We start from the raw sequence: 16,588 nt of genomic DNA, 5'->3' as shown, positions 1-16,588 counted from the left end.
GGTTAGTCTCTAAGGTGCCACAAGTACTCCTTTTCTTTTTGCGAATACAGACTAACACGGCTGTTACTCTGAAACCTCTCGTTACAGTGTGTATGGTAACACCCATTGTTTCATGTTCTCTGTGTATATAAATCTCCCCACTATATTTTCCACTGCGTGCATCCGATGAAGTGAGCTGTAGCTCACGAAAGCTTATGCTCAGATAAATTTGTTAGTCTCTAAGGTGCCACAAGTCCTCCTTTTCTTTTTATGAATACCTGTGTTATAGAAGGTTTCAGAGTAGCAGCCATGTTAGTCTATATTCGCAAAAAGAAAAGGAGTACTTGTGGCACCTTAGAGACTAACAAATTTATTTGAGCATTCGTGCCGCAAGTACTCCTTTTCTTTTTGTGTTATAGAAAATAGCTGTGCACTGCCTTGAACAGCTAAGAACTCCCAACTACCTTATTCCTCTGGCAATTGTGGAATACAGAGTGAGTTAGAAAATGCCTTTTTTTTTTTTTTTTTTACTTCTGGGACTTGATAGCTCAAGAAAATCTCTTCCTGCAAATCTCAACATTGAGATCTAATACAGTCCAGCCCAGAAACAGAGGACACACCACATTTGGAGCAATACTTGGATGATTCTTTTTGAATATACTTGGCCAAATGCCACTCAGTTACAATACTGCAACTCCATTTGGCCCTCTCCATAAGGTAGGGGAGCACTTCTACTAATGCTTATAACATAACAGGGAGAGGAAAGGTTGGCGGGGGGGAAATCTTGATAGGCAACACATCTGCTTGCTCCTCAAACATAAGCATGGAACAAGCCTAGCAAAAACTCTATCCACATCATCCATTCATTAGCCTCCTGAGTGTGGATAAGGACAAAATTTGGCCCAAACACACAAAGACACCCCCTCCCCCAATAAAACCCATGCACACATGCAGCTAACACTTTTGCATAAATTTTAAAAATAGCAATGACTGCTATGCTAAAATATTTATATGTATTTTAACAACAACCCAAGAATGGGACGGTGTGGATTCTACCACCTGAGAATTCACTGTTTCACATCATGCTATAATGTGGACGAATGGGCTTCATACCCACGGCTTGAGGGTCAAGCCCTCAATCTTCTCTGCACCAGTCCCTATGCCAGTCTGGATTAAGTCATTATGTCCACTAGATGTCTAGGAGGGAAAATATAGGACAGAAGACCTAGTCAGAGGACAACAGCTCTCAGCACTTGCTATCTAAAGACTTTATATTACTTGAAGTAGAGAAATAGCACACTTCTCTTGCAAGACAGGGACTTTCAGGTTCCTTCTTCAAAAGCACTCCTCCAGCACAGATGATCATGGCTCTTAAAATACAGCAAGGCCTTTCAACACAGTATGAGCATAACCAAACAGCTGTAGGATGGGAGACCTTATTTTAGACCAGGAACATGAATCTTTGTACTAACAAGAGGAAAAACTCCAGTGGTTAAGGTGCTTAGGACTTGGGAGTTATATGATCAACTCCCTGCTCCACCACAGACATTGCCTGACCTCGAGCAATTCATTTAGTATGTCTCAGTTCCCCATCTGTAAAATGGGGTAACCATACTTACTTTCCTGCCTCACAGTGGTGATGATGTACAATGAAGTGTGACTATATTAAAGAGCGTGAGGTGTTCCGATTCAACAGTAATGGGGATCATAAGTACAATCAATAAGATTATTTTTGTAGTGCTAACTCTGTGCCAATTATTATCTGAATAGAAAGCAAGATTTTGCTGAAAATGGAATCTGAAGTGTACATATTTTCCTAACAGATTATCAGGATATTTTTCTAAAACCAAAACACCAGGCAGAGCTACACAGAGCTTCTTTGGAGCTGTGTAGTTACCCAAATTCTACAGGATTATACCGTTATCTAAAATTTATAGGTGAGTCAAGAATCCCTGGACAGGAGGTTTCACAAAGATGCTGCTTCAGAAGCCTTTATTTTTTTTCTTTTTTAAAACCACATCCAGGTTCTAAAGCATATCTTCAAGCTCTGCACTGGGAGGAAAGCAAACCAAAATGACGGGCTTGTTGCTCCAACCCCGTGGAAAATGATTGCGTCAGGATAGATGAAATTCAACAGGAAAAGAGGAAAAAATTGTGCAAACATCTAAGGAGAGACCTACTTTAAATATCTGAGATTCCCAGCACCCTTACATTGATGCCTGAGAATCTGGTACAGTCTCAGCTGCTACAAAGAAAGAAAAGTGAATACCTTTTCTTGTAGGAAAGGGAAGATGCAAAATTCAGAAATTCCATTGTTGAAAACAAACATTCTTTTCAAAGGGATTCTTGTTCCTATAGCATGGACATGGAATGAGAACTCACGATTCAATAAAAGATTAAACAACCAAGACAATAAAATGTCTTATGATAGCAAATCAAACAGAAGGTAGGGAAAATACAGCGTGTGTGTGTGTGTGTAACAGAATTACCAAGTCACACAAACATCATTCTTCCTAAATTGCTGAAAGAGAAAGTTGTGCAATATTGCATCAATTTCTCAAATATTCTTGGCTTAGATCTCCAAGTAGGTATTTTTCCCCACCGAAGCAAGAATTGTGCTCCTTGGCTCGTTGACAGAACGAGATGCAATTGGCTAATGGTTCTCTTTTGCCTGTAACAATATTTTACCTCTAACTACCTCTAAATCTGCAGAGTAAAATAAACAATGGCTTTCAATCTCATACGTAAACTAGAAAACAGAATCACTGTGCAAACAAGAGAGTTGATTTATTGCCCATGCTCCACAGAACTGGAGAGTCCAATGGACACAATGAACCTTTTAATTGTCCCTGGTTGTTTCACCTATGAAGGTTTTCAGGCTGCTACTCAAACGAGCAGCTCAGACCCTGAGCTGTCAAAGTTCCAAATTAATTTGGTCTAATGTTTTAAAAAGCAATTTGATGGGAAGTGGGGGAGGGGGTGAATGGAAAGTTATGAATATCACCAGAACAAATTAATTTGATGAAAGTGGGAGAAGAGCTGTTAAAAGCACAAGATAAACTTTCAAAAAACCAATGCAAACAGGCCAGATTATGTGCCTGGACCTCAGTACTCCCACTGAAACCAATGGTCGTGGCCATATACACAAAAGGGTAGTCTTTGGCTCTGTGTAGACTAACCCAAGGTGTGAGCTTGTCTTTAGACAAATGGCCATACATTGGTGACACTGAGGCCCGAAACTGGGCTTGTCCAATGTAAATAGGCAGCGTTCAGAAAGAAGATTTAAATAACGGCGTATGTCTGCCTTTAGGATACAACCTGCCACAACAGAACAGAAAGAAAACTTTCCAACAGAGAGAGAGAGAGAATAGGAGAGTGTATGGGATAGAAAACATGAAACAAGAACTACAGCCCAAACTGAGAGGCTGTCCAACATGCAGTCCAGGTTTAGAATTGGACTTGCTATTAATCTGTGTTATAAGATATGGAATCATTTCTAGAGTGGATAAAAACATTGTATATACCAGAGGTAATCAGAACTTTTTTAAAGACCTTTCCAAACCTTTCATTTGTTTTACTATCCAATAAAATAGCAGAGTCTGCATAAGGTTTAACAGTCATAAACGTTTCCTCATCTAAAATCAAGCCAAATCATGGTGAACACACATTATTGAACCCCCTCAATAGATAAATATCTGGTCTTTGTAAACAGCTTTCAGCTCAATACCACTTAAATCTATGATGCTCTCCCATTTGTGCTCAGCTACTACAAGTTAAACATTTCATAAAAATTCGACTACTTGCTCAGGGTCTGCTCCTGCTGTGCAGTGGAAAGTCAAGCACGGCAGGGCTGCCTAACAGACTACTATACCTTGAGCACAGACACACGAATATCCTGGGTTCCATTAATCAGCAAAGCTAGTCACTTGCTGGGTAAAAAACAACACAAAATAAAAAAGAAAAACAAGCCAACATGTTCCCTACTGAAGTGTGGGTTTTTCTGTTTGTTTGTTATGCAAACGAATCAATGATTCACTTACACAGGGAGAGCAACTAAACCTTCCCGCAGCCTGTTGTTCGCACTGGACTAAAGCCCAGTGGGATATCTTCTATGACTGCAGAAAAAAGAAAAGCGTGAGGTCATCGGATTTAATAGTCTGAAGCCTGGTCCCTGTTTTAACAAGAATAAAATCCTCCTACTGCAATATCCATAGGGTAGAAACACTAAGTAGGAATGAGGAGAGCTGAAACCGAAAGAAGTTTTGGCTGTTTACGTTGGCAGTCATTTCAAACTCGAATGGAAAATTTCAGCTCTGACTGCATCAGGGGTAGAACAAGTTATTAAGGAAAAAGGTATGGCATTTGAACCAAAAAAAAAAACTAAAACACAAAAATGTACGTAGCTTATCCTTATTCGCGTGCTCTATGCTGCTGAAGCAAAGGCAACTTGGGAAATATTGCACCAGAACCAAACTGTGCATTAATAGCCCATCATTAGGGGAATATACTGTCCAAACAAAATATATTTCCTGTGGGAAAGGAGGACAGTGAGTAATACTGTCCATGCCACGCACACACAGTTAAATTTAGCTACTGGTGAAAATAAGTTATGTTATACTTCAACGTGAAAAAGCAGATGCAAGGCTAATCCATCATTTTATACTGAGGGAGTGAATAAACCCCTCACCTAAGTAATTATTCTGTTCCCTTTGTTAAAGGAACATCTACTATTTGAACAGATACAGTGAGAGAAAATCATTACCTTTAATTTGCTTACAGGTGGGCTGGACAAACATTACTTAGGCTGTTAGCTGATCTGCTTAATTACATACAGTACGGACTGTACAGAGGACAAATACCTCACCCGTCTTAGTGCCTTAAATACAGTGACCTTTCTAAACTTCCACTGCTTTGCTGCAATACATTATAGCACTCTATTTTTTAGGAGCTACTGAGGAAGCCAATACTGTAGATTATGTAACCCTAGATTAAGCATTAATGAGGCAAGAATCAGATTGTTTATCTAAACCCCCAATCGGAAATTAAATAAAACTTCATGCTGGAAGCTCAAGCTACAGTCATTTTGGCCTGCTAATATTAACAGAGTACAGCTTATTCAGTCTCAGAGATAAGTCCTCACAGCACTCGGTTTGGGCAGAGGGAATTTGCGGCCTGAAAAGCCAATATTTTGCCTAAAGAAAAGGATGATGCATAATCAGTTCTTTTGCACATATTTAATAGAATACATTTTTGGTCTAAAGGGAGGCAGTTGATTTTCAGGACTTTTTCATAAACACTGTATATTTCAGATGCAATAGCACCAGCCCTCAGGTATAACTTCTAGATTACCTTCTTTCTCTCTTATCTCTTGCTAACTGGCCAAGCCAAAAATCAAGATGCGAGTGGAGCTTCTATACCCAACGTGGAGACTCAGAGCAAGATTGCACTAAATACTGAACTCCTCCCTACAAAGCCTTAATGTCTTCTTTTCGTAACGTTCACTAAGGGCTTGTCTACACATGAAAGCTAATTCAGAATGTTGTAGAGTGTGAATTGAGAGTGGAATAGCTATTCCTAAATGATTCCCTGAGTACTTACTCTTATTCTAGAATAAGAGTGCCTTATTTCAAATTTGCTTAATTTAATTAAAAACTACACCAGACAAAGGCACTCTTATACCGGAATAAGAGGGTCTACAAATGCAGTTACTCAAGGATAGCTAGTCTGCTTTAAATTCATACCCTCCTCCCTTATTCCAAATCAATTTTCATGTGCAGACAAGCTCTAAGCAACTGTGAAAGGAGCTCTAGGCCTTCAGCCTGGCGGGTGAAGGCTGGACAGACAATTAGCTTCCTGCCATGATCAATGTACCAGCACTACAGGTGTTCTGGAAAAAAAACAAAAACAAAAAAACAGTCATCCAAGGATCTCAAAGCACTTCCCAAAGATAAGGGTTGTTTTCATTTTAAAGCTGGGCATAAGAGGATGTGCAGTAGTCTCAATGGAAGTCCAGGGTTCTTACATCTTAAAGCAACTGTCTCTGAGTGAGTTACTCAAGGCCACTCAGCCAAGACAGGAACAGAACTCAGCTCTGACTCCCAGTGCCCAGCTCTAAATTTGACCAAGGTCCTTCCCTGACAACACAACTCAGTGCTCTCTTTTCTTCCTGGTCCTGACTGGGAATTCTATCAAAGGAACATTCTCAATTTCTGGTAAGCCAAACAGCAGAGTTGCCTGACCTGTTCCTCAACTCTAGTTCCTCGCTTGGAACAAGCAAGGATACCAGTGTGCTCACCTCACCTTCTTTCCATCTTTTTACCATTTGTACAGTGTGCTAAGTCTTTTAGAAAAACTTACAACCACCAGCTCCCAGCCCTGTAACTCCTACAGTCCATCTGTTTCAGGCCTATCACTATGACATTTCATGTAGAATTCATCAGCTCAGGTAACTCAATGCCATCCTCTGCGGAATGTGGAGTAAAATGAGGGTTACTAACATGGGGCTTTACAGAATTTCAACTTTTTTTTTTTTCTTTAAACTAAGGCCCAGACATGGAAAGCTTCTACTTAAAGCTTAAGCAACTGACCAAAGCTGCACATCGAAAGTCAAATTTTCAGCATAATTGGAGCCTGAATACCATTTTCAAAAGCAAGCCAGGCACTTGGGTGCCAACATCACTTTTGAAAATGGATCTAGGCATTTCTGAAAACGTCGTTCTTAAAACTATTAAGGGGAAAGGATCAACCAGGTTGGTAGCATGATCAAAAAATATATTTAATTCTGTCTCAGCGTGGTGGCATGGTCTCGAGGTCTCTTCCAGCCCCATATTTCTCCGATTCCCTGAAAATTAGTCTGACATAGTTTACCATTTTGACCACCAGTGTATTAATGAGAAGAGGTATGAAAAACTATTCATGAGGGGATGGGGGGGGGGTAGGAGTAGGATGGGTACTAGCAAGGAAAGAGAAATATAAAGTTATATGACAACCCAAAGCAAATTACAAAAATTATATTAAAACAAATTTACAGACAGGCCTTCTTCTCCGGGGTATTACATGGTTAACATTTACTGATCCAACTAAAGCTCCATAAACTTGTTAGCTTTCTTAATCAACTCCAGCATTCCCATTTCAGCAGGGGGCATGCTCAGATAAGAGCTAGCTTTAGTTCCTGTGTGTCTTGCTTATAAAAGCCTGAAGAGAATGCTAAAGCTATTTATGCACACGCCCACTGGGAACCTTCTCTCAGACATAATTGCTTTGAAATAAACTGGGAGTGTGAAGACCTAAAACACACAGCTTTGATATACGGTAAATATATTCTTTCATCAGGATATTTTCCTTGCTGGTTATTTGTTTAGAAGAAACTGTGTCACAGCTAAAATGCACAAATTGGCAAATACAAGAGATTTCCTCTAAAAGGCTATGATACATGGAGGGGGTGGGAGTGCAGGCAACTCTCAAGCAGAGAGTTCTCTAGTAGGCTTGTAGAAAGCAAAGCACAGTAGATATAGGACCTAATTCTCATCTGCACCCAGGCCAGAGTAAAGTAGAAATAAGTTATAGTTGCACCTATCTTAAGGCCCATTTAAACAGCAGTGTAAAGCAGACAATGTAAATGAGAATCAAGTTCAGTCTTTAAACAAATTTTATTCTTCTACCGGATTCGTTAAAGCATAATTCTTGTACCACTGCAACAAGGATCTGTGCACGATCAGAGGGGTATCAGGCAGTAGTTCATGCGTGCGCACGCAGAAGGGGTTTATGCTATAAACTGAAGTAATATTAAGAAAGTTTGACTGGAAGTAGGTTTCTCAGTACATGATGACTGAGATTTATTTAACCGTTCAAAGAAGGCAGGGGATAACCTTTGTCCTCCTCTCCCAAGATATGAATGATTTACCTAGTGAGCTCTGATTAATTAGAAGTGCATATGATCTATAATCTTGTTTCCACTTAGGACAGGTCACCTCAGAAATAGCCCTGACTCCTTTTAAAATAGTTTTTGCAGACTTTGGGAGCAGCTCCCAAAGCTCTGTCTTGCCTATTTAGCCATATTTCAGAGCTATTCCTAGTGATAGTCTAGTGGCCAGAAATAGGAGAGAGAATAATTTAAGAGTTATTAGGAGCTTATTTCATATTGGAGGAGAATGGTGGCAGGCAAATAGTTTGGAGCCATTCTGATGAAAGAAAATAGCGGCAGATCTAATTCCATAGCCTTATAGTGTGGAAATTCTCCTTGTTCCACTCTAAAGGAAAAAGCAAACCTAAGGAGTCAAACATTAGCTAATACGGGTCTAATCCTGTGCTCATTACTCAGGCAAAACTTCTATTGTGAACAAGGAGTGCAAGATTGAGCACTAAAAAAGCAGAAGCTAGACTTGTGGGCAAGAATAGGAAATGGAGATTAAACAATCTGTTGTAGGTCAAAGGTTACTTGTAGATCAGTTACCACTAGGGGCCAAAACAGCCTGCTCAATACCATCTTCTACACTCTACTTCAAATTGCTTCACCTTAATGCTTAATCTTCTCAGCACTAGAAGTTTAGGCCTAGCACAATAAAAATGTAATGCTTGAACAGTGATAGCCTGTATCAAATTTCACATAGCTTGCGACTTCACAGAACTTTTAGGGAGGGCACAAGGTCTGAGAAATTCAAGTTCAAAAGCAAAAGACAAATTGTACAGCACTGGAAAGTAGGGTCAGAAATATGTCTCCAGTTTGCCTTACTTCAATGTGTCTTTTCTTTGATCTACAGGGGGAAAAAATCCTTTTGCAGAGAAAGAATGCATTTTATTTTTAAAAATACATTTACGTGTACATGTAGCTGAAATGGACTTTTTTTTTAAAGTAGTATTCAGTATCAAGTACTTTCCTAGCAACAAAATGCACTTCTAATCTAAAAGCCAATCTCTCCTAAAAACATTTCTGTGGAGTTATTCTGAAGAATAATGAAGGAAGAACTGCTTAAGTTGATTATATCCTGGATTTGTTAAATGTTGCTAAGTATTGTCCAATTTCCTTCAAAGATGTCATCTCTCTACAAACCACCTTCACTCATAAAATAATGCATCAAAATATTAAAGTAAAGTCTATTTGCTCTTGGTGCAGTAACTAATATTTCCTAACATTACCAATAACACTGGTATACTAATCCACAAACAAGACTCTCTAACATAAACCTTTCACTCTCCCTTTCTGTTTGATTCATTGACAGTATTAACGTTTTGCCCATGAGATTGTGATATAACAATATAATGTCACAAAGACATACCTCAGGAAGGTAGGAAGGAAACATCTTAGCATCCTTAGATGATTTAAAAAAAACCCACACACTATTACAATTATTTTTTCCACTCAACATTAAAGTTTCACACAAAATAGATTATTTAATAGTCACCTCCATCCAATGATGTTTAAATAAATATTTTCAACAGCATCACAATAATATGAATGCCATTTCTCACCCAGCAAAATAAGCTCTGCACCTCCATTTTCACTTCACTTGTCCCTAAATACAGGGCAATAGTGAAGACTGCTTTCCAATACCATTCTACAAGTAGTTAAATGACACCTGCAGCATGGAAACCGAAGCTTCTAGAGAGGCTTGGCAATCAGGGCTAATGGAAAAACTAAGTAGATTCCCAGAGCTTCCCAAACCCTTTAAAGTACAGCACTCTTCCTCACCTACCTCCCTTCTTCAATGCTTACCAGTGTTTTTAGTAGAATTTGACAATTATGTAGTTGTATTAAGGTCAAAAAAGTAAAATTCCTTAATTCAATTCGGAAAGAAAAATCTTACATTTGCTGTCCAAACGTAAAAGCAGACAGCACACACCTCATTCTTCCAGATTCAATCAGATTTTATTTTGATTTAGGCTTTTGTTAATTACCCACTGCCATTTGAGCTTAAGTTGATGACATAAATGAATTATCCCATGATAATGTCTATATTTAAAAACAGATTTGGGATTCATAAATACCTTCCCAACCCCCTATGACTTCCTCCAATAACAACAAGACTATTTTATATCTTTCATACACAATGCTTAAAAATTGCCCTTAGGAAAAAAACACAGTAGCGTTTGTCAGCGGGGGATTTCTCTTCCATACATTTGAGCCAGACACTCAATCGAGGGTTAAAAGGAAACTGTTTCATAACATCAAATGGTGAGAAGCAGCAGAGGGAGGGAAAAAGGCAAGTTACATAAAAGTCCAATTGTACTTACGGTCTCCTTATTGGGCAGTAACTCCTTTCGGATCCTGAAGAAGTTCTTGCCGTACTGTCTCAGCCCTTTAATGAAGCGTTTCTGTGTAAGAAGATAACACACACAGAGTGTCAGCAGAGCAAAACAAACAAACAAACAAAAAATCTTTTTAATCAGCGAAACAACTGTTCTCCTCTTAGGGACTGCTGATAAAAAGAGAAAAATGTGCACACATACAACAACTGAAACCATCAAAAAGGGGAAGGCTTCGAAAAGCCCCCTAAAAATTCAGATGGACTTAGAATTGAAACACAAACTTCAAATATTTGGAGCTAACAAAAAATTGCTCTGCTGTTGGTCCAAAATGATCCCAGTTAGCGATCGTTCAAGGGTTGGAGAAACAGCCAGCTCCTCTCCACACCAAAAAAACTACACACACAAAAAATCAGCAAGATCTATTTACATCTAAGGGAGGGTGAGAATCACACCGACAAGGAGGGAAGAAGAATATGTAACGTTATGATTTTTTTTTTTAAGTGACTCTCCAACTGGGTGACGAAAAGGTTAAAAGTCCTTGCAACGGGCACCCGCACCCCCACACCCAAAAAGATCCACGCTACTTTGGTAGGAATAAAGGCAAAAAGCTTCCAAATAAATCCCTTCAAGAGGGAAAAATATCGCAGCTTCTTATCTCCCTCCCCCCCTTTTTTTTTAAAGAACAGTTCACGTATGGTTTCAAATCCAAGGCAGCAAGAGACTTTCTTCTTTCACTTTGCAATAATCCACTTGGAGAGGAGAAAGTTCCCCCCTCCCGGGGCTTCTCCTTTGGGGGTGGGTTTTGTTTGCAATTTCCTCGGGTTCAGACACCCCCTACAAATAACAGCGGAGACTGTTCAATCCAGATCGGGGTGGGGCGAGCTTGAAACCAGCCGTACAAGTCCCTTCCCGGCTCTGAAACGCGCCCCATTGCAAGCCGGAGCCCAAGTGGTGAATTCTTGCTCGAGCTCGCCTGGGAGCTCGGCGAGCTTGCCGCGAGCTCTACACTAAAAAAAAAAGAAAGCCACCGCAAACCCCAGCACCCCAAAGCAGATCGTCTTCTGCGCTTCCACCCCCCCCCGCCCCGCAAAGCCCAATTCGTGCCAGGCGAGGAGGAGAGGGCAGAGACCTGGTTCCGTCTCCGGCAGCCCCAGGTGAACGCTGCTCAGGTGCCATGCAGCGCCTCTCCGCAGGCGGGCGGCGGCAGCGATCCGAGCGCGGAGCTCGCGTGTCACTCCGGGGCTCTGACACTACAAAGCGGGAGGAGGCAGCGGGCGGCAGCCGCGTGACATGTGATCTCCGCCGGGCTGTGCGGCTCGGCAAGAGAGCCGCGGGTGCGCTGCAAAAGGCGGCCTGGATCGCCCTGGAATGAGCCCAGCACGCTGGGCTGGGGGCGGGCAGCGATCCACCGAGCGCCCTGCGTCCTGCCCACCGCCCGGCTACAGGGCCAGCGGGCACGGGCAGCATCCGCACGGGTGGCTTTGACCACAAGGTGAGCGGCCAACTTTAGAGGGAGGGGGTTGAAGCCCCCCCAAAAGGAGACTGACTGTACAATTCTGCTCCTGAAGCAGCGCTCTGTGTAAACGCGAAAGCTTGTCTCTCTCCCCAGCAGACACTGGTCCGATAAAAGATACCACCGCACCCACCTTGTCTCTCTAATATCCTGGAACCCACAGGGCGACAACATGCATAGAATTCTGCTCCTGTCATGAGCAAAGCAGGGGTCCGAGGGGAAAATCTGGGAACGGATTAAGAGCTAAATCCTTAAACAAACACCAAAGGCCTAACAGAGTGTGTTTGGGGAGGTATTTTCCTCTGCGAATGGGCTTGGTGGGCCAGGAACTACAATGCTTTGCAGAGGTAGTGATTTTTTCTTTTATGTTTTTATTTTAAAGCAAAGAGGTGAACCAAGGAAGCATCTCCTACCACCTAAATGTTGTATAGCTTCCCAGCCACTGCAATCTGTTTTCCCCTTGCTTTGATGAATATTTTTCTGTGGTTTATACAGCTAGTAAAGTTTGACTCATTTAGCAGCTTAGGCTATAGCTCAGGGACCTTTTTGTGGCTTCCCCTTCCCCAGATTAATCTATCTATTCCCTGACTCTAAACACTCAATAACTTCCCAACCAGGGAATATATTCTTCCTCTCCGGTGTTATTTCCCTATGGTTTGCATCCTCATTTGTTAAATATATTATGACATGCTATTTACCTTGGCCTGCAGCTTTGGGACTTGTGGCTTCCATTCCTACCCACCCCCAAAGAATTTCACAAATAAATCAGTGCAAAAGGAACATAGCTAAATAATTGGTGACTGGATTGTTAAAGGGGCCTGAACTGAGCTTCCTTTTCTGCAGGCATAAGAATACAGGCACAACTAATCATGAGCACAAAGTTCTACATCAAAAAACTGGGTGACACTAAAAAGCTGGATCCTAATGTGTATACTCTATGGGGGAAATTAAATTAACTCCCAGAAAAGTGCAACGTGATTTAAATCAGCTTTCATCTCAATACACTATCAGCCAAATCTTCATGTGAGCACCCAGCCCAAGAAGCTGGGCTAAGTGCCAGCAAATGGGCAAAGTGTCCCCCACACCATGGAGTGGGTGAGGAACTATCCCACAGAAACTAGTTCAGCCCATTGAAATATCCCTCCATGCCTCTTTTGGGCTCCCACCATAAGGTGGAGGATCCATACAGCAGTGGATCTTCTGTACCCTGCACCTCTCTTCAGTGAGCTGCTGTGCAGGCAGCCCCTGTGGAATTAACCACACAAATCCCTTGCTTCCTTGGCAGTAGAACTGTTTTGGTTCAACGGTCGGGGAACCCTTCTGTGGTGCGTAGGCAGGAATTATCTATCACGGATTTGCATGTTGAGGCGGGACTCCCATCCAAGAGTTGAATTACTCACACCCATTTACTTCTTTTAAACCACTGGATCAAGTCTCCAAATGGTGGCACAAGAGAACAGTAGAAGTGCCAGGGACAGGAGTAATAAAAGCACTCAGGATCCTCAGCAAGGAATCTTGACTATAAGGAAGACACCTGCCTTTACTCATCAGACTTTAGACAAGAACACCTCTACTATGTAATGAGGACTGGTGCAGTGTGTAACTCTGAGCCAGTGAGTCTCAACCCACGGCCCAATCAGCACACCGCTGTAGTTCATATGACATCCTCAGAGCCATACAGTATTGAATGCGGTTCACCTAACACATTGTGGGCCACATATGCAGCCCACAATGGCAAACAGCTTGAGAACCACTGCTCTGAGCACTACTCATACTGGTGGTTCTCATTGCTTCAGTGTCAGTTAATCAGGGGCACTTCACACTGTTGTCAGAGAAGCCCTTATCCCCCACCACCATGAACACATTCCTCACATTATGTGCTTCTACTGCAGAGAAAGATGGCAGCCGTAATGGGAGGACTTTAATACCCAAACGCCAGCTCCATATATCCCACAGTGCACTGCGATGTACCTATACAACTAGCAGCACAGGATGAAAATCAGCCAAATCAAGAAGTATGTGCCAGCATGTAACCCAAAGTGCTTCACAACTCTTAACAAAAAACACTCAGTATGGCTCTGGGCTGGAAGGTGTTTAGTTTTCTTAACATCACTGTCACCATGCACTGCATTATAGGCACTATGCATTTGCAGCATCAGGTAACCGAGTATATGGGAAATTTCAATATAAATAATTTCACAGAAATATTAGTGTGAAGAAAGCCATTTCAAAGAGTGGTCATTATATAAACACAACTGTTCTCTTTAACAGAACAGTCCATCTATGGAAGAGCAGGGCCAGTGCAAAATGTCAGAGCAACCTGTAGTCCAGGCCACGAGGCTGGAAGACATGGGTTCTACTCCCAGTAATTCCACTGACTCACTGGGAGACACTGGGCAAATTGGCTCAGTTTGTCCATCTGTAAAATGGAACCCCCACCTCCGAAGCATTTAGAAACCTACAGCTGAACTTTCTTAACAAGTGCTACATGTTATAATTCTCCCACCTTCCAGCCTACTCTACCACTCCCCAAACTAAATACAACCCTTTCTGCAAAAGGAACCATTTGAAATATCTAATTTAGCAAATTCACCACAATAAATTTAATGAACAGGAAATGTCAGATGCTAAAATGGAGATACTGAATAAAGATCCCATTGCGGACTTAGCCTGTTATCAAAAGCACTTAATGGCATTTTAGCAGTTGTGTTTAATCACCACTTGTTAAAAAAAAAATTAATTTTTTTGGTTAAAAAAAAGTACATTTTCACTGTGTAGTGCAAAGCCTGAAGAATTATGTTCTTCATTCACTTTACTTGGTTGTGATGTTTTATTAAAAATGATGAATGGTGTGGGGAGAAGGAGCTTTTTAAAAAAGTAATTCTGAGTTGACAATCTAAAGTTATTTCATAATTTTTAAAACCAACTTTTTCACATTTTCCAACTGCTCTGATTAAATTTTGCAGTAAAAAGCAATTTTACTTCTCATCCTGTTCATGAGTTGCCAAAAGTACCTATCAGGAATGTAAATGTGGAATATCCTATCTCAACAGCAGGTTAGACAATGCCCGATTTCCAAAGCTTGATTCATTTCAATTTCTTTAACATTCTGAAACCTCTGCCGATCACACGGTTCGCTTACACTACTTGTCTACAGGTATGATCTAATAGGTTTCACCATTCAACCATTTCAACCATACGAACTGACCTAGTGCGTATTCAGTGGAATTACCATGGCTAATAAGAGCACAATTCCAATCTTTAAATCACTACTGGATGTTTTTCCAAAATATATGATCTAGTTCAACCACAAGTTACTAAACTGGACTCAGTAATCAATGGGTGAAATTCTCTTGTCTGTGTGTTACTCAGGTGGTCAAACTAGGTAATCACAATAGCTTTAAAATCTATGAATAGGGTAGACACTAAATAGCTAAGAAACAACTTCATACACCAACAGTAATCTCCAAAATGAAATGGTAAATTTTAACTATCGCTTCCCTTCCACAAGCACACCACTGTGTAATAAAACTGAAACCATCTTACACTTCTCATTGTTACTTAAAAAAATATGGTGGGTATTAAAAGAAAACTAGGGCTAGACATTAAAATGACAGCACCAGGTGTCCAGCCTGGACTTTGTACAAACTGGAAGGGAACCTATGGTTTTGACATGGTCAGTGCTATCATTTCCACATTGACAGAAACAGGAATCCTTGCAACTGAAAGATATTTAAGCAACAAGAGACGTTTATGTCATGAGGGGATATAATCAGACTTAAGGTGCACTAAGAAGCAGGAGAGACTTACTTTGATTATAACACTGCTCAGTGCAAATACTGTGAGGCAAAAGAAAGACTTCTTTTTATTAATAAAACAAATATCTTTGGGCAACTAAAAATAGCTCCATAATTTACATAAAAGAAGCTTAAAACAAATCAATAAAATAAAACTGCAGACAATTAAGTCAAAAAAGAACTAAATAAATTCATGGAGGATAGGTCCATCAATGGCTATTAGCCAGGATGGGCAGGGATGGTCCCTAGCCTCTGTTTGCCAGAAGCTGGGACTGGGCGACAGGATGGATCACTTGATGATTACCTGTTCTGTTCATTTCCTCTGGGCCACCTGGCACTTGCCACTGTCTGAAGACAGGATACTGGGCTAGACAGACCTTTGGTCTGACCCAGTATAGCTGTTCCTGCGTTAAGTATTTCTATTAGAATTTATTTTCTAGATTTTTTTTTCCTTTCCAGATCCAGCCGTTGGTCAGTTTCCATCTCCATTTCTGCCCCCACTCCCCAAATCACATCAAGATTTTCCTCCTTTTTCCTCTCAGTCATGCACAATGAGGCTGCTTTGAAAAATTTGTTTCAATATAAAAAGAGCGGAGACTGGAGTAACCTGTTGCTCCACATTCTGTGGTGGCCTGAGTTGTCTATTAAACACCACATCTTAGCTTCCATTTTTCCATATACTCTTCTCTATAGGTGTTGCCTTTCCTTACTACTTCAATCCACCTTTAAATAATGGAGCAACACATTCCTCTTTGCTTTTTAACACTGTATTTCAGAGCAATCTTGCAGAAAGGCTGGTAGGAAGGGGAGGTAAACTTGGGAGGTGGGGATGGGTTATGCCCCGCTGTCAAGGGATGTTGAATTTCTGAGCTGTAAGAGTGAGGTAAAGTCGGAGGACAGCGGAGCACTAAATGTTGATCCCACAGATGCACAGGAAAGGGAAGAGTCTTGATGTGAAGTGCAAAAGGGGGTTTGGAGCGAAGTGGTCTAAAAGCACTAGTCCAGTGGGGTTTTTTTGATGAAAACAACACATTTTACACCTTTTTATTAAACA

At 41.0% G+C, this 16,588-nt stretch overlaps 1 protein-coding gene across 6 annotated transcripts in view; it reads right to left on the bottom strand.

Annotated features, from left to right (window-relative positions):
• RERE (arginine-glutamic acid dipeptide repeats) overlaps positions 1 to 16,588 on the bottom strand; it is a 406,322-nt gene that overhangs the window by 69,206 nt on the left and 320,528 nt on the right. For all 6 annotated transcript variants that reach the window (XM_077837606.1, XM_077837604.1, XM_077837607.1 and 3 more), the window contains one exon: positions 10,210 to 10,290. In XM_077837606.1, coding sequence (XP_077693732.1) covers positions 10,210 to 10,290 — 81 coding nt within the window. The remainder of the gene's footprint in view (positions 1 to 10,209; positions 10,291 to 16,588) is intronic.

This window comes from Eretmochelys imbricata, chromosome 18, assembly GCF_965152235.1.
Source record: "Eretmochelys imbricata isolate rEreImb1 chromosome 18, rEreImb1.hap1, whole genome shotgun sequence".
In the NCBI taxonomy this organism is placed as follows: domain Eukaryota; kingdom Metazoa; phylum Chordata; order Testudines; family Cheloniidae; genus Eretmochelys; species Eretmochelys imbricata.
Note: the sequence above shows the minus strand (reverse complement) of the source record. Positions and strands in the feature narration are given on the sequence as shown.